This window comes from Epinephelus lanceolatus, chromosome 2, assembly GCF_041903045.1.
Source record: "Epinephelus lanceolatus isolate andai-2023 chromosome 2, ASM4190304v1, whole genome shotgun sequence".
Lineage (NCBI taxonomy): Eukaryota > Metazoa > Chordata > Actinopteri > Perciformes > Serranidae > Epinephelus > Epinephelus lanceolatus.
In genome coordinates this window covers 26714410-26740042 of record NC_135735.1, presented here as the reverse complement: position 1 = coordinate 26740042, position 25633 = coordinate 26714410, and the positions used below count along the sequence as shown (strand labels likewise).

The window sequence follows — 25633 nt, the reverse complement described above, 5'->3', positions numbered from 1 at the left end:
GATAAATCTTTTTCCTATTCAAGCACAACAGGTATGTATAAAGGTAAGTAATAGTGAGTTGGGTTAATCTACATTTTAGCAACAGGTGACAGGTATAAGATAAAAAGACAGAATTAGGTTAAGGTATGTTTAAAGATTGATAGCATAATTTAGTGACTTTTAAGGCCTAAAATTTATTAAAATTGAATTTAAGTCTTTTTAAGGACCTGCAGACATCCTGTGTAATTAGGACTGTAAAGACTTAAGCACAGAAAACATCACAACAACAAGACTGCAAAAACCATTTCCTCAAAAAGATTTATTTATATACACCTCTTAAACTGAAGATTGATTCTTATGAGCATAAATTAATGATGGGGTGTTTTGTCTGACAGTTAAAGGACACTAAGGCAGCATTTAAAAAAAAGAAATAATGCTTTTTATCCAAGAAAATAAACTATGCTTACAAATAAGTATGTATGTGTTTAGGAAATGTTGCCCTTGTAACACTAAAAACACCGTGCAGTCAATGTGAGAAACTACAACAGCACCACAAATTGTTAAAATAATGCTCCCCATCAAGATCCATTAACGGAACGAGTGTCATTTGAACACAGTGAAGACATTTGCTGTCAGTGCATTAAAACATCACATAAAACACAGCAATGATAAAAACAAGTTAAAAATCTTCCAGAGTTTTGTCTTTTACTTCCATTTCTCTAGAAAAAAAACAGAGTATCTGAATATTATTATCACACAGAAAACACAAGGTTTCAATGTAACTAACAATAAACCCAGTCTGATGTTTAGGTTCAGGTCACTTTCACTGGAGATCAGAGGCATATTTATCCCTCACTTTGCAAAGTCCTGTCCTCACCTAAAAACTTAGCGGCTGCTCCAGTGACGCCCCCAGCTTCAGTAGAGCAGCACTGAGTCTGGCCTTCAGCGCTGAGTAGTCCGGCTGCTCAGAGTACTGCAGAGTCATCACTTCAGTCAGGTACGTTTGAAAGGCACCTGCACCATTACACACACAGACTTATATCAGCAGAGGGCTCATAATCACACACTTGTTAATGTGTTATGCAACGAACATTTTAACTCACTGGAGACTCTCCTCTTCCCAAAGCAGTGACTCAACAGTGCAGGGACGTCCTCCATGTATCTACAATGAGAACTTCACTGAGTAATTTGCATTTTCTTGGTATTGTACTACTGATTTAAAGCAACCACAACAAGGTTTCATTGTGTGTTGACTTTTGCAGCCCCTGTGGAGAAAAGCGTTTGCATGAGCACCACTGCCTCTTGTCGTAAAGATCTTGATCAGGCTAACACGTGTTTGTTTTGGCGGCGGGTAAAAGAAGGATGCAACTTATTCGGGCTCCAACAAGCACAGGACTTCAACCCAGGAGATCAGTGTTCATGTCCTGTGTGAGACTAAAAGTCAACGTTTAGTTGTTTTGTCACACGTCAGTTGTTAATCACAAGTCGACTGACGTGACTAACATCAATCACAATGTTTTCCTAAACCTGACCAAGTAGTTTTGCTGCCCAAACCTAACCACCCTTAGAGCCGACCCTTCTGCATCATGATCTATCCGCCCCCCTGCATCAGACAAGATCACGCTGGAGATTAATATCTATAATATGACGATGGTGAAACAGAGTAAAGTTTGTTTTAGCCACCAACATAATTCATTTATTGATGTAAAATCCCATCTCGCAATGGAATTCATAAAGAGACATTTTTCTGTCTCTGAAGAAAAGGGCAAATTCAGGATCGGTGCTGAATCCTTTAAAATCACACAATTCTCTCCATCTGTTTAATGACCGACCACCTGTACTCTTTTTATCTCTCCTGATTCTGCCCAAGTCTCACCAATAACCTCAAATATAATGTTAAAAATTCAATTCTCCGAGGAAAAATCTCCTCCTGCTCCCTTTTAACTGGCTAACATACTACTCACTGCAAAACTTTGCCCAAAAAATATAAACATACGCTCTTCCTGTCTGCGTGCCATAAAGTGTTTTGTCTGATTTTGCAAAGAATCAGACCCAGATGTCATGTCATACAGAGGCATCAGTAATAAATTGAAAGTGTTTCATGACGAGTTAAAAATTCTTTGTAGCTGCTTTAATCATACAGGTTTATGTCATGCAGGCATGTCGACACAATTCACTCTTCCTGTGGTGATTCAGTATCCCACTGATGATAACCTTTTTCTCACCTCTGTTTCTCCTTGGCCACCTGGTCTGGTTGAGTGAGAGGAGACCATGGTAGCATCCCCGTGTGCCAACGCAGCATGCAGTAACCCAGCGACTGCAGGTCACTGCGTCGAGACGGAGCTGAGAGGAGAACACACAGAGTGATGACAACATCTGTTCTCTCTCCTACTTTTACCCTGATACATCAACACCACAAGACAATCCACACTTTTTACACTAAAGATGTCACAATCAATAAAAAAAACCCGATCAGTGTTGTTATGTAAAGCCTGTATGTGCAGACAGATGGAGTGTGGGAGGAGTGCAGGTGCTCCTCATGGAAAGACAAAAATAAATGTGGTACTGTTTGGTTTATGAGAGCTTATAGAGCGAAATGGCGTCTGATTTGCTGACGTTAGTGGGAAAAAGGAATCAGTGAACCACAGGAGTGACTCACCTGCTCCCTTATGTGCATCCAGGCTGATGAACTCCACGGTGCCCTCGTGTGGTGTTCTGCTGGCTTCACGGTACTCTACATGTTGTCCCCCAGGACAGTACCTGAAGGCATGGCAGTATCCTACTAGGTATACCTACCCACACAGACACACACACAAGCAAAGAGCTGTGAATGTAAAACACATCTGAATCATGGACACCGACAGATTAGTCTGAACTTATTAATATTAATATTGCTCACCTGAGATTTCTGTCCTGGTTGGATGTAAATGTTTTCTGCATTAATATCAGCATGAACATACTCGTTTGAATGGATATACTGCAGCACATCCAACTGCAAGGAGAAGGAATGTTGCCATTTATGAACTGAGGGGGAATCGCAGCTCTTTAAGAGTTCTGGATCCTGATTAAAATTAAAAATATTGTCTGAAAAAACATCTATGAGTTTACACTCACTATTCTACAGGCGAGCTGAAGGACAGCTTTCTCCGACAGAAGCTCATTTTCTTCCTCCATGATGGACTGAAGAGACTGGCCCATGTTGGGGAAAATCAGAAATCTACCAAAAAAAAAAAAAAAAACCTTAAAGAAGAACCCAAAGTTAATGTTAATGTCTTTCATATACCATGTAAATATTCACACCTGTAGGACTCTGCATGGAGACCGAAGCCAACACAGGACGGAATCCCAAGAAAATCCATCTTGTTTTGTTTGATCCACTTTTCCACTAGAAAGACACAATATGATTCAATTATCGTATGTGGTACATGTGTAACGTTACACTCCTGATAAACCAGGGTTGCATCTAGGAAGGATTATAAGTTTAAAGGTGCAGTCAGCGATTCTAATCACACAGCCCTGCCTCTGTAAATGAGACACATTTAAAGTGGCTCGGACTGAGCTTCACAAAACTTTTCCAGCCAATCAGCGATGGGAGGTGTTGGTGGTCGTACACAGGACAGGGGAAAGACCATGAATGTCAAACAGAGCTTCTGAAGGAACACTGATAGGAGGGGTGTATTTGTTTGGGTGCTGAGTTTAAAGATTAAAAAAACTCTAAAACTGCTAACTCCACCTTTAATTTACTCCCAGAGTGCATGTCAATACTTCTGTTGAATACAATGTTGTCCACTTCTGCTTTCCTCTGAACGGATTATGAAAGATATTTTATGTGATATTGTGAAATTAGATCACATGACAAACTGCCAGAACACTTCTCACTGTCTACTTGTTCTGCCTCTGACTGGTTTCTGTTCATCACCTGTTTAAACAGCCAACATAAACACTGAAGTGAATGAGTGAGACAAAATGCTGCTACTATCTTTGTTTTAACAAAATGTACTTCTCTTAAAGGTCTCGTGTGGAGGATTTAGGGACATATATTGGCAGAAATTATATATAATATTCACTATGTTTTCAGTGGTGTACAATAACTTGACAATAACAGTCCTTAAGGTTTTGTTATCTTAGAATGAGCCTTTTATATCTACATACAAAGCGGATCCTCTTCCACAAACTCCGTCATATTGTTTTTACAGTAGACCAGACAAATCAAACTCTGGCTGTTGATAGAGCCATTAGCGTTTTTGCGTCGGCCACCTTTGTTCTCCTACACGCTTGGCACATGGAAGAAGTTTCTGTTTTGCAACCTCACTGCTAGATGCCACTATATCCTACACACAGAACCATAAAGTTATGATCAGAACAATTACAGTCATGGTACGACTGCAGCCAGAAAACCATCACTCTTTCATCAGGGACATTACACCAGTTTTTTTGGAAGTAAAATAAGTGTTGTTTTGGAGGTGAAACACACTAAATCCTCACCAGACGCAGGTTTTGCAGCTCTCTGCAGAAAGTTCTGCTCATTGAAGATTCTTCCATCTTTGGCTCCCTAAAACGAAGACAGGCAAGATAAACTTTATTGATCCCACTCAGGGAAGTCTACGGAGAATGGAGAACAAATAAAAACAACTTGTTGATGAATGCATAAGCAGAGAAATCTATTATTCCTTATATTATGGCACCTCAGTCACACACAGTGAATTTATCACTTTCTGGACGGAGTGCACAGAAGACTACTACAAAAAATCTACTGTAAGTGTTGAAGTGTGTCTTACCAGTTTGAGGATGTGATTTGATTCCATGGCACTGGATCGTGAAGTTGTTTGCAAAACTGAAAAAAAGATGAGACAATATCATTTAATTGTGATAATGAAGGTTCTTCCATTCATTTTTATTTTTTGTAAGAGTCAATTGTGATATCCTGCTGGAGACGACTGCAGCTCTGTCCACTAAGCAAGGTCAGCTGTCTCTTTGTGTATGACTGATGCTGCTTTAATGAACTTAACTGGAAACAAGAGACTGTTGGATACAATTTAACTCATGACTCAGTCAAAATACTGAAAACAAAAACAGAGTTTCATAAAAATACCACTAAAACAAAACAATTTGCCTTGGTGTTTTTTTTAAGGTTTTGGTACACCAGCTATTTTGTAAATGACAAATGAAACATGACAAGTTCACTAGTAGGTTACATATCTTTATTTGTGGTTTGCTGTAATCTGTTGTGTTTTAATCTTTGGCTTTGTATCTGCTTTAAGGTATTTAACAGTAAAAATGATATTATCATTAGAATCAGAATCAGCTTTAACGGCCACATTTGTGAACATATACAATGAATGTGACTCTGATTTTATCAACACTAATATGCAATTCATCTCTCCCAGAGTAACAGACTGTTTAATTGTACTTTGTACACTTTCCAGTCTTTCCTCTGATGTCATGTGCACCATCTCACCTTCATAGATGAGCTCTGACGTGCTCTGACTGAGCAGTGTTCCCAGCTTCCACTTCTTGCCTGTCGTGTCAGTCACCTCTTCACCCTCTTGTAGCGGCTCCACAGCGGGCGCATGCTTTGCCTTCTTGGCTCTGCCCTTTCCTAACGCTGTTCATGCAAACAAACACAACCAATTACGTTGTTTGTATGACGAGAGACAAATTTATTTTCTACACTCACAAGAGAAAACTGTTGCACAACTGTACGGTTTGTCTCTCTGAACTTAATTTGACATCCTCATGTCACAGACACAGTTGATTTTGGGCTCATTTTAAGATGCCTTTTTATGGCATTCAGGTGTTTTCTTCTCACAGCAGTCAGCATAGAGAGACAGAAAACATAGGGAGAAAGGAGAAAGATGGTGTTGCAGTCAGAAACATTTGCTCACCTTTTGAAGGGGACTTGGAGTTTGGTGAGGAATGAGGGGAAGGGATGACCACATGAGAGCTGTCTACCTTTGACTCCTCTGCTTTCCCACATGTTTTATCAGTCAGCCTCTGTCTCTCCTCTATCTGCTTGGCAGGGCTGGAGAGTTTTGCTTTTCCCCTCACTGTATATGGATCCAGCCACGATAAATATAAATTAGAGAAGGAAAAAAAAAAGACAGAAAAGAAGAGAGAGACACTGCATTTTTCATGAGGATTGTATTGTGTTCCAGCTCACCAGTGCGAGGGGATTTCTGGACAGGAGAAGACTTTAGAGCTGGCTCTTTCCCTGTGTTGAGTTTAAAAGTGACTGTGGGCTGCTTCTGTGGAGTTCCACCGAATCCAACACCATTATCTGTTAACACAAATCATAGACTTTTTGTTACAAAGAAAGCCATCAGCTGTTATTCTACTTGCACCTGTACCACCAGTAAGTGTTTCCTGAAGGTTAAAACTACATGTCGCACTGATGGGTTATACTACAGCAACGTAAATAAAAACTTATCTTCCAGAACAGCAAAGCAGAGCAGCTGCTTCCAGACCATTTTACTGTATTACCTTTGATCCTGTCATCTTTGACAGGACTAGTGGAGTAGGGCACCATGGGTGAAGTGGCATCTTTAATGTTGATTTCAACTTCCCTGTCAAGACGGAGGGAGTTTCTGGTCTTTTTCAGCGCAGGACGAGGTGTAACTGGAGTTGAGGTGTTACATGCAAGAGAGTTTACATTTCCAAAGGTTCCAAAGTCTAAAGTCTATATTTAGCACTAAGTAACTCTAAGTAAAATATTGTCAAGATATTTACCCGTGCTTCCTGTGGGTTCGTAGCTTGTGCTTGAAGCAAGACTTGATTTAACTAATGATACTGCTGTTTCCTCCCTTCTGGGTGGAGAGAGACTTAGAGACGCTGTCGAGCTCACAGGTCCAGATTCATCGACAAGACAGGGAAGCTTCTCCCCACATGATGGACAAAATTTGAAATCAGGCTTCAACTTTGTCCCACACTGAGGGCAGAAATGGAAAGGCATTCTGCAAGAGTAAACACACACACATTATCATTAAACTGTTCTCACCACCTCAAGTGTAAGTATTCTGTGTGTGTGTGTGTGCATGCTTGTAGATGAACCACACAAATACACACACATACAAGCTATTATTGTACAGTGCCTGATGCTTTGTCAGACAACAACTGGATAAATCACCTAAAACCATATCATCCAGAGTAGATGTCTTACCCAGACTGGTCAACATGGATGATTACAGTCTCTGTGTGAATTTAACTATCACAACCAAGACAAATGTGACTTATGAACAGTCATTAGCATTGAATACTAACTGGACTTGATTACATAGGCCCAAGAGTTACTCTGTGTATCGACAGCTGTTTATTCCTCAGTCACGCAGAGACATGATGTCCGTTGCCATAGAGATAAATGTTCTGATAATGGTTTACCAATATCAGAACAAGGCAAGACTTGGCTTCTCATAAACACATCCAAATCCAACTAATTTAACTACACTAAATGTGAAGAAATGTTTTTTTTTTTATTTCAGTCAAAAACGGTTAACAGTTCCTGAACTAAAAAACGAATTAGCTAACTAACGTTAGTTTAGTCAGGTAACGTTACCATTAGCACTTCAGTGGCAATATGATGGATAAAAGAGTCGCAACTCTGCACTTAAAGAAATCAATTTGAGCTAAAGGTCGTGTGTGTTTTCTACATTAAGTTATCTGAGCTTGAATGTTGACAGGAAACAATCCAATGACTCAACAGCTCGACGGTAGCTAGCTAATACAGAAACGAAACTAATGCAAAATAAAAATTTGAATGGTGAGTTTTAGCGGAAGTATCGTCTTGTGGCCACTTCCTGGTTTTGGCTTTTGGTAAAACTGGCGCCTGAATAAAATACATGTTTGCACTTTATGATTATAAAGTTCAAAAACAATTTAAAAGTATGTCAGGTACCTCTAAACACTCCCGCAACGATCAGCCTGTCGTTGGTGGTGCTTCTTCTTCTTCTGTTGTTGTTTGAGCCGTGCATATGACGTACAGGGGAGGTGCTGCCCCCTGCAGGAGGTAAAGACAGTTACAGCCAGGCTGTTGACCCATATTCAAAGAGGTGAAACTTTGCTCTCAGAAAACTTTTCCACAGCTGATGATGTGATGAGGATGTAGTCTGAATACAGAATGGATTCATAAAGTTTTGTCAACAATTATAACATGTTATCATGAGAGACTTCCATGTGCCTTTATCTACAGCACATTACAAATTACATCCAGTCTTTAAACTGGCAGCAAAAGGTCTCCAGACAAACTGTAGACAATTTCAAGATGACCTGAAGAAATGCGTGTCACTGTTTTAAGTTGTAAATTTACTGTAAAAAGAAGGAGAGCAAACCAATCTATGCACTTCAAATTTAGGCTGCAGTAACATAAAAAACAAACATGAGGGTGTTGAATATTTAATACAATATGGTGATGATGATATTCTGTGTTGTCTTATTAATGGCACACACAACAGAATAATACTATCTATAAATAGGAGCTGGTATCAGTTGTACTTGTACACAGCTCTCAGTCAACATTGTCATGGTTGACTATATAAAATGAGACACTGCTTCAAGGAATACATAAATAAAAATGTTTATTTCTGGACATAATTTACATATTTTGCATATGAGAATGTATGGCACAATTGAAAATATGAAATATTTCAGCATAGTCTTATTAATATAATCAAATTTCAATAAATTTTAGTGGCATTTTCAGATCTGTGGTTGAACAAGTTATTGGAAAAAACATACTCATTTGTCTAAACTAAAACATCACATTCACCCTTTGATACAGCAAAGCCTGACAGTGTAATACAATGAATGTGTGTGAAACTATCAAATACAGTAGGGATAAATGTTCTCACAAAAATATATGTGTTTTATTAAACCTAAATACTCTTCATTTTATAAAACATCAGTGGTATTATAAACTGGTTTCACTGTCTTACTATATAAATATTGCCAATAAAAAAAAGTCTGGGCTTGGCATTTTTCTCAAAATTAACAAATTCAACAGCCTACATGTTAGCATGGTCACATTAACACCTGAAACAAAACAATCTCCATCCAATCATGTAACGGGGCAGCTCTTTTCATGGCATCAGAATCAGAAATACTTTATTGATCCCCGGGGGGAAATTATTTGTTACATCCAGGGTTTTTATAGAAAATGGGTTTAGCTGAGGCCATAAGCCACTCAGATCCTGATGCATCTTGTCACGATACATTTAATTAGTGGCTGACGGCCCAAACAACAGCCACACTCACGAAAAACATGGCATTTGCTATGTAAAATAGCACCATTACTTATTTTCCCTGAAGTCGGATGTTTTATTTGATACAAATTAATTTATTTTTTTATAATGCCAGCAGCAATAGTCATTGTTCTAATGATATAAATATGACTAATATTCATATGTTATCATCCTGGGGCCTAGGTCAAAGGTTTGAGTATCCAGGATCTCGCCTGATTTAAAACTGTCGGCATTGTTACAGGTGAATAATGATAAAAATGAGCAATAAAGAAGACTGAAGATCAGCTGTACTTTAACTGGCATGTTCACAAAACCTCTTTCTTTAAAATATAATAAGAGAATTTGAAAGTATATTATTTACTTTTGCACGGGTCTTCTTAAACAGTAGGATGATCGACTTGAATCACCTGCCTTCCTGAGTTACTGCTCAGTTTTTACTTTGACATATTTATTCCTCTTATCAAACCACTGAGCTCACTCAATAATTGTCCAAACCTGTCACTGTACATTATGAAGTGTTGTTGACTTGGTCAAACTGTATTCTATAATTCATGCTATGGCAACAAACAAGCACAGATTGATTTAGAGAAGGAAATACATGAGTGTTAATTGTCCATCTGGCTAATGTTAGATGGTCAATGCAAGCAATGTTTTCTGGCAGTGGCACTGTGGGACAGCAGTATTCAGCTGGACATTCAGAAAAGCATCAGTAGTATACAATTAAAAGTACATCCATAGCAAATTTCTCTCCCCAAATAAACCGTGACTGCAGGTGTGACAGTCAACATTTATCTGACTGTACAAAGAGAAACAGAAGGCACTTCTTCCTTTGAGTTAACTGCAGTGTGAATCTACGCTAATCTTACAGAAAGTAAAGAGTATTAACAGTGTATTTATAGCACATCTGGCAGGACACCTGAAACTATGATCAGCAGGTCTGACTGATCAATAAAGTTGGACATTTCAGCCAGGCGTCATAAGAAATAAATATCCCACACTCCAATATGAATCAATTATTCAAAAGACCCATCGTATGAATTCAAATGAAATGCCCACATTCAAAAGGCACTTATCTCTCCACTGACAAATAATACAGCACGTCAATGACAGTATATCAGTAATGCTGCACTGCTTTAGGGGCAATGGACGCAAATATGTCAAGTTTCACCTAACACAATATATATGTGTATATATACTGTATATACTCCCACTGTTAAACTTGGACGTCTTCCTATTTTCCTGCAGTATTATGGGCACAGATACGTAACCATCATCATTGATTCTAACATGCACATTTGCTCCTCTCAGAGCCCTCTGAGATGTCGGGGTTGGTGGGTCCATTAACTCGAACGGTCCCGTCAGGGATCCAGGACTTGTCGACACATCGTTCCATCCTCTTCATGATAAGATCCAGCAGGACGTCCACAGCCTGGTTGACGTTCTGCCCATTTGCAGCACTTGTCTCAAAGTATGGGATTCTGCATGGAAGGAAATATTGGTGACATTAAACACAGGATAAAAGAGTACTGCTACCGGTTACAACGTGGCACAAACCAAGGCTGGAGTTATTCTATGTTTTCATCTTTAGTCCTATAAAAAGACAAAAAATGCAATGAACTTAAGTCAATTTCTCAATACTTTCAACTTCCTCTGCCTTCTGTGTCGCTGTCAAACTCATTTATTCCTACTGAGGATGTAAATCTATAAAAACACGTCACCAAATATATGGTTTCTTTCTTATTTCTTTTAAGGCTCAGCTTTTTACTAAAATACAAATGCTGTCATATACTGTGTGAATTTTTTGTCTTAATTAGCGTTTGAGTTCTTGAGTTGTGGCCAAAAACATGTTTTGTGAGGTCACAGTCCCCTTGACCTTCGACCACCAAAATCTAACCAGTTAATCCTTGAGTCCAAGTGGACATTTGTGCTTAGTGTAATGAATTCCCGAAAGGCGCTCCTAAAATTTGGCGTTCACAAGAATAGGACAGTCAGACTGACGGACAAGCCCGAAACATAATGTTTCTGGCCAGTGCTGTCACTGGCGCAGAGTCATAAAAATATAGAACATCGTCAGTCTTATTTTTAAAACTTCAAACACATAGATCATACAACATGGTGCTCCCATAAGTATCAAAGCACTGAAATACAGGTGAAAGTTTATTTTATAAATTTGTATGTTTTCACAAAATCAGCCAAAACCAAATATATTTGTGGAGACGTCATCATACAGGCTAATGGCTGAACATTTCAAGATAATCAGAGACAATGTGTAATGTGCAGCAGAATCAGCTCGGGGTGATATGTTACTAGTAGTAGTGTTTTTATTGAGTCATCACACATAATACTTTAAGTATAAACAAAATCAACAACCTATATATTAAGTAGTGACTGAAAAGGCTCAGGCAGAAGCAAAAGCTTATATATGCCTGTCCTACAGTCATATCAATTTCAGCTACCCCCCAAGAATAAAATAAAAATAAATCATTCAGACTTGTCATTCTCAAAAATACCTTTCTGGACCATTCTTCTGAAAACCTATTTGCATTATTTCATAATATAATTATAACGGTCCGGGAGGCAGACACCGTCTCCACATTTAAGACTAGACTTAAGACTTTCCTCTTTGATAAAGCTTATAGTTAGGGCTGGCTCAGGCTTGCCCTGTACCAGCCCCTAGTTAGGCTGACTTAGGCCTAGTCTGCCGGAGGACCCCCCTATAATACACCGGGCACCTTCTCTCCTTCTCTCTCGTATTCTATTACTGCATCTTGCTAACTCGGCCATTCTGGATGTCACTAACTTGGCTTCTTCTCCGGAGCCTTTGTGCTCCACTGTCTCTCAGATTAACTCATATCGCAGCGGTGCCTGGACAGTGTGACGTGTGTGGTTGTGCTGCTGCCCCGTGGTCCTGCCAGATGCCTCCTGCTGCTGCTGCCATCATTAGTCATTAGTCATACTTCTACTGTTATTATACACATGACTATTGTCACACATGTATACTGCCAGATATTAATACATACTTTCAACATATTGTACCACAGTAGCCAGAACTATAATATTATTACTTTCAATAATGTTGTTGTAAGCTACTGTCATTACCTGCATCTCTCTCTCTGTCTCTCTCTCTGTCTCATTGTGTCATGCGGATTACTGTTAATTTATTATGCTGATCTGTTCTGTACGACATCTATTGCACGTCTGTCCGTCCTGGAAGAGGGATCCCTCCTCAGTTGCTCTTCCTGAGGTTTCTACCGTTTTTTTTTCCCCGGTAAAGGGTTTTTTTTTGGGGAGTTTTTCCTTATCCGCTGCGAGGGTCATAAGGACAGAGGGTTGTTGTATGCTGTAAAGCCCTGTGAGGCAAATTGTGATTTGTGATATTGGGCTTTATAAATAAAATTGATTGATTGATTGATTGATAATATACAAAATCGTGTTTTAGGAATTTAAATACAGTGCATTAGTGCGATCAAAGTGACATTATGTATGGCTCGTTTTTGTAGTAAGACTATCTATGAGGTTTATTCCTCTCCCTAAGGTATGTAAAAGACTTCACACAGGGCATTTCCACTATAATGTATGTGTTTTTAGTAAAGGTGTGTCTACCAGGGTCAGAGCAGGATATTTCACACGTGTGCACAAATATTTGCTTTTCCAGGAGGACCAATTTAGTCTGACATTCTCCTGCACAGACTTTGGCAAACAATGCAGGCACTGCCTTCTTGACAAATAACTGAGGGAGAGGTCCATGTGCAGATGGATCAAAACTGAGACATACCCATATTTCTCTGCCAGCTCACGGGCCTCCTCTTCACTCACTGCTCTCTGGTCTGACAGGTCACATTTGTTGCCACACAAAACGACATCTGGACTCTCGCAGTATGCATGAATCTGTAACTGACCTGGAAGACACATTCAGAAATTTTAAAAGCATAAAGTCCTGTTTTAATGTGTGATAAGTTTGCTTTTGAGAAAGATATAAAGCCATCTTTAATGTATTATATTCACATGAAATAGGAAAGTTGAGCGGAGTAGCAGCAGTAGTTCAGCTCACAATAACACAGAGAGAGAGACTTATTCATAACTAGAAGATTATGAGTTTAATCACACAATATTTTGGGTCATCATCGACTGAAAGTATGTTCAAAAAGGAATTTATTACTGTCAAGTCTGCTGTGCACTTGAATTTGTCTTAGGTAAAATAATTTAATAGGATAAAAGTGTACGTTCAGAGTGATGTATCAGAAGACATACTCATCCAGTTTCTGACATTGAGGAAACTTTGTTCATTTGTGAGGTCGAACAGGAGGAGGAAACCCATTGCATCTCTGAAGAAGGCAGTCGTCAAACTCCGAAACCTGGCACCATTCAGACATGAGAAATATTATAAATAGTGAAAAGGTACATTTGAAACAAGAGCGGGCTGGAGTTAGGTAAGAAAGCACTGGTAGAAGTCCTTCATGTACCTCTCCTGTCCTGCAGTGTCCCACAGCTGCATGTGGATCTTCTGTGCTCTACCTGAAGATCCATCTGGACCTGTTGATTTGTACACCTGAGTGAAACAGAGACAGGTGAGGTCAAACTAGCTGAATATTCTCTACACTAAATATACCTGCTTTTAAATATTATCTTAAACAGCTATAAAACAAAGTCGGTTGTGTTGTGGGAAAAAGGCTTGTGGTTACTGACTGAGTGTCGTTTAGCAGGGCTGCACATAAATAAACAAAAAATAAAACAGGAAAGACGAGGCATACTTGGCAACATCCATCCAGCTGCTCGTGTTAACTAACTAAATAAGCTATCTTAAGAGGAAGAATGTTTTTGCGCTCTGGCTTTTTACAGTAGCTTGTACTGATAGTGTATTTGCTTAGTTCACTTTAGAGGTGCCGTTGTGGTAAAGAGAAATATATGCCATAAAACAATGACAAAATAAACACAAAATAAAAATGGATTTAAGGCTGACTTGACTTAATAAAAGAGCAATAAACTTTAAATGTACAGCCACTGTCAGTGTGGGTTTTTATATTTAAAGGTCCCATATTATATGCTCATTTTTAGGTCCATAGTCATGTTTTGGGTTTCTCCTACAACATGTTTACTTTACAAACAGACTAACAAACATACATAAAAGCCAGACTTGACTGAAATAAATACAAAATTAAGCCTATTACATAAACAGACAGGAAAAATGGCCAAGAATAACAAAACATGGTGCAGTGTGGACATCAGCTAATAGATGGTGAATTAAGGTGCCCAACTATTGGGCCCCAAATAATCCCAGAGACTAGTTCCCTGAGCCATCTAGAGAAATGGGGAGCACTGTTTACATGCTTGAATGTAAACATGTTTTTCTCAAACTGTCAGCCTGAATATACCTGTATTCACCCTCTGTCGGTGTGTCTGGGTCATTGGCATCTGCACTGTCTGTGCCTCTGCACCGTCATCACAGCAGGGGGAATGATTGTAATGGCTCTTTCTATCCTTGTAGGACGCATTCATACTGGCGCTATTTGGTCTGCTTTAAGAAAACCCTGGTCTGCTTCCATGGATAGTTCGGTTCGTTTGGAGTGGTGTGAACGCTCATTCGAACTCTGGTGCGGACCAAACAAGCGAACCCTGGTCCGCTTGAAAACTGGAGGTCTCGGCTCACTTGCAAGTGAACCCTGGTGCAGTTCGCTTACAGTGGGAAATGCAAACGGACTATCCAGTGAAACAAAACAAAGCCAACAGTGCGAATAGGGAGAATCAGAGGTTGGAAAATGTCTCGTGGGCAGATGTGGAGTAGTGAGGAGGTGCAGGCGCTTACTGATATATGGTCAGAGGACTATAAATTGCAGTTATCAAGCTGGCTGAAGGGGATTTTTTCAGTCCTGGCCAATCGATGAGCCAGGTTTTCTTCTTCCTCATGTTTTTTTTTTTTTTCTGGTCAGTGGTCGTTTCGGGCAATACTGCCCGCAAACGAGCAGCTGTTGTAACTGCGTGATGTTGTCCAGATGGTTTGGTCCACTTTAAAAAGTGCAGTGTGAAAGTGAACCGAACCAAATGAAGGTGTGAAATTTCTCGGCATTCCCCGCCCAATCGAACCGAGTCCCCCAGACTGTCCTGGTGTGAATAGACTGTTTCACTGGAACTGCATTGCCAGGCAACAGCTCAAGTCCCTGTTTACTTCCTGTCAGCTCATGTCCTTCACATACCAAACAAAACATTCAAATAGCAAATACAAAGAGATTCATTTAGAGTGTTTATGTTTTCAAGTTTGAGACGATATGTATAGCAAAGTTGTGACATCAATGGCTCATTTAAAGGCCATTTCTGAATACAGACTGTGAACATTTCTCTATGGATTGAGCATTTTGATACTCTTTTAGTATTTATATATCATCTATACCTGCTTTATGCTAAAAAGACATTGAAATGTGACTTTTACAATATGGGACCTTTAATTTTGAGTCACGTTCTGTGATCACATACTGAAACATAGTCACTGAAAATGACAGCTTTCATAGCGTATTGTCTATTTGTATGCCAGCATCTGACAAAGCTGACATCAAAACATCCGAATCAAAACTTGAATTGTATTCTGTTGATAATCTCACATTACATCAGTGGTTTAAAAGATTTAACTAGGCAGCTTGTTATTTAATTTTGAGCTTCAGTCGCAGCATAACTGATGAGCTCCTTCCTGTTAAACAACTTTGTTTGATCTCATTTTAAAAACATTTCTAATCCATACATGAAAGAGTTTCCACTGATTTGAATTAATCATAAAAGATTAGCAGCATCAATGTGGTGTTTCATGGTAAGATGGATGGCAGCTGCTTGTAGAAATTAAGACACATCTGTGTTATAGGATTTTCATCTGACAGTCTAGGAAGTAACTTGAGGTCACACAGACTAAACTGCAGATATTAATTAATTGAAATATTATCCACATCTTTTCTCTGATCTATTCAACAGTGCATTACTTCTGGTGGTTGCAGTAAACACTTCACCAGCACAGGAAGCAACTGAAACCCATTATAGATTAAAAGTGGTGTTTAGCGTAGCATTGAGTCTTGGTGCATGCTGTTGCTAGCAGATGTGTGACTGTGACCACTGGACAGGCAGCCGCAGTGTTAGTGGTGTATCCATCTCATTATACATTTAATATAACGTCATGGTCATTTCATGGACCAGGAAACAGCGACTGACTGGTGATTAATTTTTACACTAAATGGATTTCTACAGTCAGAGGCAGGAAGCACAGCTCTGGGTTGTCTGAGGACGCACTATAACTACTTGTTGTGCTGTTGACAGCTAATTAGGATATTTACAAAAGCTTTTCTGTAAGTGCAACTTTTTAAATCACAGCTGTCAAACATTTTAAATGTTTTCTGAGAATATTCACTTGCTGTATATTTATCTTTTATCAGAGATGGTGGAAATACTTCTAATAAAAGACTGTCAATGGTGATATTCAGTGACTTAATATAAATCATCCTGGACTGACTAAACCTCCAGTGTAGCTGTGATAAAACTGTTATCAGATTATATCCCTGGAGCTTTAGGTCAGTAGCATTAAACATTGAGTAAATATGAACACTGCTCAGCTGTTTGCCAATGGTATGAAGTGTTTATTCTTGAGGAGGGTGCTGCCTGCCGTTCACCAACATTAGTCATTACTCGGATTTCTGTTGCGACATTCATAAGAAGCCTTTGTTACAAGAGAGTTACTTAATGGTGTGGGAATGCACTTAAACCCCTAATTAGGTAGCTAGAAATACATGCAGCACACATGGACACAAGGAAATGTTAAGTTAGAGGTGCAGAGCGTAAAATCCACGTGTCTTTTTACTGAATGAAAGAAATCCATACAATTCTGGTGCAGGCCTTCGTTCAAAGTCGACTGAACTTACCACTCTTTTTTCTCTGAAGTCTATCCCAACTGTAGTGATGAACTTGGAGTTAAACTTGCAGTCTGTGTATTGGTAGAGGAAGCTCGTTTTTCCCACGCCGGAGTCACCGAGGGCTAGGAATTTGATGAGGTAATCATAGTCCCCATCAGACATAGTGAGTGCCTAATTTCTGAAACATGCAAAACAACTCAGTCAGACAACAATCACACTATTTGGCAAAGACATAAATGACAAAATTAAAGTGGTATTTGTTTTTGCCCCCTCAATGACACAGTGAAGACGGCGACATTGTGAAGCTATGACAGAAGGATCACGTCCATGGTGACAAAAACTCACACACTAGTCTACTTCACCCAAATCATACAAACATCAAGGATGCTTAAAATGCCCAAAGCACTTCAAAACACATAATTGAGCCACACTGTCATATGGGGTGACAAAATCCCTCATCACAAAGTACACAGGCACTGTAGTTTATTTTAACTCAATCCTCCATACACGTTTTTGCTGCTGTACACACTCACTAGCATGCCAAATGTGTATTCATCCACCACTAAAAATAGTCCCCAACAAATGCACTATTTACTCTTGTTTGAGCAACATTTGCTAAAAAACCCAAACCCCAGCTGTTTAAGAAAATTAGTGAGCCTTTTTTGACAGTTAAATTATATTTTTTTGGCCAATTTTTAAGCCTTCAGACAGAGATGGGAAGTTGGAAAGTCTAAAAAATGTTGGTTTTAGTATTTTCATGGGATTTGTTGACAATAAAAAACACCAGACTCATCCTTTTGTCTAGGTAAGAGTAAAAAAAATATCAGTGTGTTACATAAACGTTTTCTAAAGAGCAATGACGTACATCGAGGAACTTTTGAAAGCACTATATGACATAATGTCATGTCTCAAAACTCAACTAACCAATGAGAGTGATAGCAGGCTGAGTCGTCCTGCCCTAACAGGTGCAACAAAACTAACAGGAGAGGCAAGACGATGTCGTGCAAGTCCAGTTTGTACAGTATGTAACCACACCATCCTGAGAGGAGGTCTAATCAGGTGTGGAAACATCTGTGTGGGTGGATGATAGCGTCAGGGCTTTAAGATCTGTCTCTCAAGTTGGTAGAGATCATTTAGGCAAAACATCTAATACTATGTTCGATAAACAATATAATTTTGAGTTCTTCCACAGAGTGAAGGTGATGCACATCGGAGGGACTTATTCCCTCAGTCTGCTTATGCCATTATGTCAACCCCGCACGGGGGTTTTGTCTGTCGTCTTTCCAGTCCAACTGGTTAATTCAACAGGATGCAAATTAAATTGAATGAGACTACTACTACGGCTACTATCACCTCTACATGAATTCTGTCGCCACTCTAGTTCCTGCTAACAGCCAAAAAACCATTGCTAAAACACATCTGTCTGCTAGTTTTCTGATGTACAGTTGCACAAGAACACCATTTCCTAATATTTTATGTAACCACAACACTACAAAAACTGGAAATTGCTCACACCATTTTGAAAAATGGCAATGCACTTTTTCCCTTTTAATCTGGGGCGTTGGTACCAATGGATAACTTAAGTCGTCTCATTTTATATGATACTAATATCTTCAATGTAGCTTTAAAACTGAGCCTGCCTGGCTCCTCATCTTTGCAACGTTCAGCTTTGATTGTCGTCATTCTTTTTTGAGCCCCTGATTTTTGGTGAGGCGTTCCTAAGTTAGTCACGCTGCAGTTTGTTTTATATCTTTACATTAGCAGCACTTGTGTGTTCTGCACATGTAACTTTCGCAATAACTGCAGCGGGTGGGGTTTCAGATGACAAATTTAAAATGTGCTTTAAAAATAACAAAACATTTTTTTTACCATGTACATACATATAAGTTGTATGGTCAGTAAAGTGATGTAAAGTCATGTGCTTGATCTCATGAATGCACCCTGAGGTGAAGGAAAATAAAATGATTCTCCCTGAGATTGTTTTTTTTTTTTTTGGACTTCAAGTGTAAATAATATGCTTATGTGCACAAAGACAGCATAAAATAGAGCTTGTTTATCAGAAAAAAGTGCCAAGGGAGATCCCCCACACCCTCCCACAGAGGTGCGGCCTAAGCTCCGGATGTCCTCAAATCCTAAACGCCCCTGCGCATACCTGACCTGCACAAGGCTGCTATGCCTTGATTTGCCTCTTGGCAAAGATGTGTGAGAACAATACACGCCAAAAGGTTGAAAACAGGCAATTCATTTATTTTCCATCCTGATAAATATTACTAATATTTGTTTAATAACTCATCCCTGTCTCTTTGTAAAAGCTGAGTATCCCTCGACTAAGACTATAGCGGTACATATTTTCCTACACAATGAGAAATAGAAGCGCACCATAATATCTGCTGGATGAAACATTTTCACTTGACACGGTCGACTAATTCCAGTCCAAACATTTAAAAGAAAGCAAGGATGTATCATATGACCAGCTCGTACAAAAGTCTTCAGACGAGTTTTACATTCTTTCACTGTAACCCCCGCTGAACCCTTCATCTGGAGCCATAAGCAGCTTAAGGTCTCGTGCAAAGTCAGGATCCATGATGAATGCACTGTGGAGATGGTAACCACGAGCACTGATGGGGCTATAAATGGTGAGCAAACACCGCCGAGCCCCTGAACTCTGAAGTGTACATTCCTGCATGTGGGCCTGTATTTACTCAGGTAGGTTAAAAGTTATAAATTAGGTTTTAGTTTAGTCTTTACTGGTGAGTCTTCATCGTATGGTTTACTCTGTTGTAAAGCACTTTATAACAGTTTTCAAAAATGCTTTACATATCTATTTTTATCTCCCTCTACAAGGCAAGGCAACCATCAAACACACGCAGTTCAGATTCCTACACCACTCTGTTATCAATAAAAATAAATAAGATGTAGCTATTATTGAGTGGTGAAACCCACAGAGAACTGTAACTTGCTTCATTTTGGTCTGTAAAAATCAGGTTTTTCAGATCACAACATTCCCACCTTTACATTTTCAAATGAGCCAGATGGTTAATTCGCTAAAAACTTACAACTTCCTAAGGCATCTTATCTTTCATGACACCACCTTCCTCTTATCGTGCACTCAGAAGGCCCACTGATGCACTTACATCTGGTTGTTAGGTACAACTAGCTATAATCATCACAGGTTTAGGTGAGGGTCCTGGTATTATGCATGCATCAAAGGAATGGCAACTCATTAATGGAACTGATTCATCATTTATGTTACTAGTAACATCTGTCATGTCATAGAAAGTCAAAGCGTCTGCTGTGGAAACAATTATTCTGACTGCTTGTAATTTCTTTTACTACTCAACTCACTGACATTATTATTGAATACCCTTCACAAAACTTGAGTCAGTATTGGATTTCTGTTTCAATGAAAACAGGTCACAGCATGACAAGCAAAACCACACTGCTAGAGATGGCCTACAGATTATGTCAGCAAATTTCTGCAGACTATTATCAGGCTCATCAGATGACTTCTCACTGAGCCCCAAATGCAAACACGAAATGGTATAATCTCACGTTGACAAGCGACTGTTATAATGTAAAGAAAGCAAATGTTCATGCATATTATGTCTAGTGCACAAAGCTGTGCAAAAAACGAAACGTTTAAGGCCATTCCCCAGCCATGTTTGCCAGTCCTATCAAAACCATGAAAAGGAAGTGAGCTCAGATGGCAGAGTACGATCTTCCGTTGTGTCAGGCAAGAAAACAGCGAGTGCAGTAAACAAATAGAAAGAACAAGAAGTCTTATCTTAATTGCCGCCTTACATAAACCTTTCTGAAACAACCATGTCCCTAACAGGCGTCTTCTACTGGATGTCTCCTAATGAAACATAATGACGCTGGTTTGACATCAAAGGGCTGACATTAAGAAAGCAAGAAGAAGAAGACCTTTCTAAGATTCCATCGCTGCCTGTGGTTGAGTGGTCTCCCAATTACCATCTTAATGCATCAGCTTTCTGTAACTATCTTTTATGCCTTAGAAGTAATCTAAGTTAAGCTAATTCGGGTTAAGAGGAAATAACAGTGGACAGTCAGTGTCATGTTTCCCAAAACCTTTTAACAGCAAACAAACAAGGCCCTGTTGTACTACCACATTACGACATCTCGTAATACATTACCCCCTTAATAAGAGAGGGCCTCACAAGCAGCAGATAAATGGCAGTCTTACACTGAGTGTGACGCTTAACTTAACCAAATTTAGTGGTGATGGGTTATCAATTATTCTGACATATGCTCTGGGAGGATGGATTGGAGATGTGTTTATCATTCTTAATTGATAAGAGATACACCAATATATGGGCATATTGAGTCTATCAGTCAATAGAGTTCTGCAGGGATGATGTTTTTTTGTAGGCTGGCCTGGAAGTTAGCACTGCACTGGTTCCCTTAATAAGAAGCCAATAAAATTTTGGGATGACTGCAGAAAATAAGCTCTACAACAAAAATTTATGGTGCACACATTTTGCTCACCAAGATAATCTTCACAAATGAACAACACTTTTATGATTTTTGAAGCTTAAATGCAATCGCCAGAGGTGAAAAGCTAATGTTAGAATATAAACGAACCACACTACAGTCGCATGACTTCAACATCGCCAACACAACAAGGCTGTAAAGGTGCGATGTCGTCCTGTAGTCTCATGTAGCCACTTGTTAGTGTCCGCCTTTTTTAAGACATGTAAAAGCTTCAAATTTAATTAGTGGGGTATTTTATGACGAACTCTCTTAAACATGTGTTAACCACAGACCTTATTTCAGGCATCTAACCAAAAACCATTCAAATAACCCATTGACTTGGAGTACAAAAATGCCCACTCATTTCTGCATTTTAGGACTCATTCCCCCATCACACTTTATCAGCTTTACTAAGAAAAATCAGTATCTTGTATTTTTTTAGTGCCCTTGGTGGAACCAATATTTTTTGAGTTTTCTCATTAATGGGAATCATTTGACAAACACAGTCTGTTAGCTGACAGAGAAACTATCTATGACGGCAGTAGTATCCTCAGAATTTATTTGACAGCGCACAGTGATTGAGTTAATGTAACTGGTGGAAGCACGTGAATTTGACGATAATATTGAAAAAGAAACTGTATTTAATGTGGGTTGGTCACGTCTGACTGATACCAGATCCACTTATTAAGGTCAGTATCAGTGCCGATGATCAATCCGTGTATCAGATTAGTGCATCCAAGGCTGTAACCGATCAAAGCAGTCAACTGCCATACGACCGGGAAAAAGCTTCACACTCACCAAATGGCAATCAGATCAGGCAATTAAATTATTGTGGGCTGCTGTGGCTCAGGATGTGAGCGGGTCGACTCCTGATCAGAAGATTGGTGGTTTGATACCTGGCTCCTCCAGTCTGCTCGTTGAAGTATCATTGGGCAAGACACTGAACCCCAAATTGCTCTTTATAGCTGTGCCATCGCTGTGTGACTGCATGCATCTGCAGGTGTCTAGGTTAAAAACTGTTTTGCAGGTGGCGCCTCGTATGGTAGCTTCAACCACTGGTGTGTGAATGTGTGTGTGAATGAGTGTATGTGACTGTGGTGTAAAAGCACTTTCAGTGGTTGCAAGACTAAAAAGGTGCTACACAAGTACAAGTCCCTTTACCAAAAATAACTGTTTGCCGCTACTGTATGTGCCATTTAAGATAAACTGTTACAGTAGGAGCCTTAAACAGCTGCACTATTACACAATGTTGAGCCCCCCTGTTGTAGAGGGGCCCTTAGTTAAAATCTAGTTACAAGACCTTTATTATTTCAGTATATAATGTGGTTACATGGTCCATTTTATTTTAAAAATGTGTGCCTCCTTATTTTACCACAAACTAATTACCAACTAATGCATTTACAGTGTGTTAAAAGTGGGAAAAACTGGATCAAAAGGTACCCACATTGCATTTTTGCCCTGAGGCACCATTGTGGCTTGATCTGGCCCTGAGTGCATCACTATTACAAACTGAATAAAAGTAAAATGGTCTTGTTTTTTCAAGCATCTTAATTACTTTAGTATGTGGATGTCTGAAAACGTTAACCTGTGTTGCACCTGCATATGCACTACTTCATGAATAAAATCTGGGTCTGATACAAGTGTGAGAAAATACTGGATGCCGTGTTGTCTTCAAAAAATTGTCTTTTTATGGGGACGTAGGACTACACAGTGTTGTATTGTCTTAATCACAATAACAGGACTGGTCTAATTTATTTTCAGACATTTTGACAGGACTTAAGTCACTATTTAAGTTGATTAGATCTGTTACATGATTGTTTTAGAAACTCTTTATGATTTAATAATTGCATTACTGTTAAATTCTGATTTTGCGGCATGTTTGTCTTCTGTCTTGTGTTGTTATTTTTACATTCTTAGGCCAGGACTCTCTTTAAAGAGCTTCTTAATCTCAATGAACGCCTTCCTATTTAGATAAAGTTTAAATAAACTTTTATCTACATCAGTATCTGCTGGAATTTTCTCCTGCACTGGGAGTTAACCCAGTAGCTGTGTTTGTCAGACCAAATACTACCACCCATGCATACCAGCAAACAAAATGCTGCTTTAATCATTTGTCAGAGAGAAGTGGAAGACCCACCCTGGGCAGCTGTCCAACACACAGGCCAGCTCCTTAGGAAAATCCGGATATGCACATACCATAAACTTGAAAGGGTGCAGCACTATTGTGATGTACAGCTCAGAATAAAATCAAATGATTAGATATAGACACCATGTTTCTTTAAGACTCCTGGCTGCCAGAGCTGGGGACTATCTGGTCATTAAAATAGCTTGTGGGGAGTTATCTGCAGCAGGCAGTGTGAGGCACATAAAACTTTATCAAATCGATTAACCGACACAAATACAACAATATAATGACCCTCAGCTGGTCCTCATGTGGCCGTCAGTGGTGGTCAGGAGGCCTGTTGGGCAAATATAACCCCTTTTGTTTTACTTAGGAGACTAAATAGGATGCCAACTTTCCAGCGTCCTCTGTCAGCCAACATATGGATCCAAACTTGTCTAAACACTGTGATAAATATTAATAACACGACCTTTTTGGAGGACATGTTTTCTTGCATGTATGGTTATTGAGCAAGTGTTGAAGAAGCTAACAACTGTGAGAGGAGGCAGGTGTCAAAATGTGTCCCAAAGCCAGCTCTCTCTTGTGTGGAGGTACATTTAACAAGTTCCTCAGCAGGCAGAAAGCCTGTAACTAACGCAGATAACCGAGTGAATCAAAGTTAAAATAAAACTTTCCAGCCCCTCGCTAACTGCTGACAGATGCTACAGACGGATTTGTTCGACTGACATTTCCTGAAAACCCTCAAATGTTCACATACTCACCAGCCCCGGGGCGTTGCTGCTGCGCACTGAGTCCTGGTGTTAGTGAAAGTGTTTAAAAGTCACCGGTGAAGACTTTACCGAGAGGTGAATAAAGGATAACGTTACTTTCTGTGGGCCATTAGTTGACATGAGCTTCATTAACAGTGAACACCTCCTGTAGTCTCCGTGGTTGTAGAGAAACAGCTCCTCCTCACGGAACCAGCGGCCGTTTCATGATTCACAGCTAACAGTTAGCTAACTGAAGAGGAAACACCAGCCGTTAACGTTACACCCCCGGAGGCGGAACACGGAGGCTGCTCAGGGTAGACTGACTATACTCACTTTTTTCCACTTCATGCTGCATACCTCTACTCCAATACGAGATTTTAAATGGAAATATATACTACATTTACTCGACAGCTCGTTATCACCAGCATGGGCGAATTTAGAGACAGTGAGTCCCTGGGCACAGATATGTAAAGGGCTCCACCACCTCTCTTACAGAGGACACACACACACACACACACACACAGAGTAAATGTGGTGGTTTCATGCCTCTTTTAGTTGTTATGCATCTTTTGGTGGTTTTGTGTCTCTTTGTGGGTTTTTTCTTTTCAGAATCAGCTTTATTTGCCAAGTACATGTGTACATACAAGGAATTTGACTCCGGTAGACTTGCTCTCAGTGTACCAGAATTGACATAAGTACTCAAAATTTAGTCAAGATGTGGAATATACAGAAATATACAAAATACAAAAAATATACAAATATACAAGGATGCAAGTGTTGTTTGTCCTGCCACTCTGTGACTGTTACTGTACATTCACACCAACACTGACCAGAGCTTCCAAAATGGCGGAAGTCATTCATTTTCAATGAGAGCCTGGTGAATTGGGCGACCTTGTCATCAGCCGCGCATCTTGGGCGTCCAAAGCAACTGTACCAGTCCGGAGGGGAGTTAAAACTTGTTTAACTTTATGGTAATAAGCTCTGATGCGGTTTGGCGACAACCAATCAGAATGCTGACATGCTTTGATGAAGCGGGTCCCAGAGAACAAGCCATGTAACTTTGGTTCCTACAGCACACTTGTTCTGACAATGGATATCAAGAAGTTTATTACTTGCGTTCGCGCCCACTCAGTCCTTTATAATGTGTCGCTGCTCGGTTACAGAGACCAAAATAAAGAG

The 25633-nt window shown here is 39.6% G+C and overlaps 2 protein-coding genes across 3 annotated transcripts; both read right to left on the bottom strand.

Moving 5' to 3' along the window:
- Window positions 1–283: 283 nt before the first annotated feature.
- vrk3 (VRK serine/threonine kinase 3) lies at window positions 284–7937 on the bottom strand. Of its 2 annotated transcripts, XM_033610330.2 has the most exons (16): window positions 7868–7937; window positions 6706–6929; window positions 6460–6594; window positions 6140–6256; window positions 5865–6026; window positions 5438–5584; window positions 4758–4813; window positions 4465–4531; window positions 3280–3364; window positions 3094–3196; window positions 2879–2971; window positions 2639–2771; window positions 2205–2322; window positions 1083–1141; window positions 857–993; window positions 561–698 (listed from the first exon to the last, which is right to left on the bottom strand). In XM_033610330.2, exons 2-15 carry the CDS (start codon window positions 6926–6928, stop codon window positions 857–859), a joined length of 1635 nt encoding a protein of 544 aa, XP_033466221.1. In that variant the 5' UTR covers window position 6929; window positions 7868–7937; the 3' UTR covers window positions 561–698. The 2 variants fall into 2 exon arrangements, with proteins under 2 accessions (XP_078032047.1, XP_033466221.1); XM_078175921.1 differs by having other exon boundaries at window positions 284–993.
- Window positions 7938–8529: 592 nt separating this feature from the next.
- Window positions 8530–24720, bottom strand: rab27a (RAB27A, member RAS oncogene family). The gene is made up of 6 exons (XM_033610503.2): window positions 24467–24720; window positions 17102–17270; window positions 13673–13758; window positions 13461–13564; window positions 12985–13108; window positions 8530–10687 (listed from the first exon to the last, which is right to left on the bottom strand). Exons 2-6 carry the CDS (start codon window positions 17252–17254, stop codon window positions 10492–10494), a joined length of 663 nt encoding a protein of 220 aa, XP_033466394.1. The 5' UTR covers window positions 17255–17270; window positions 24467–24720; the 3' UTR covers window positions 8530–10491.
- Between the last annotated feature and the right edge of the window lie 913 nt (window positions 24721–25633).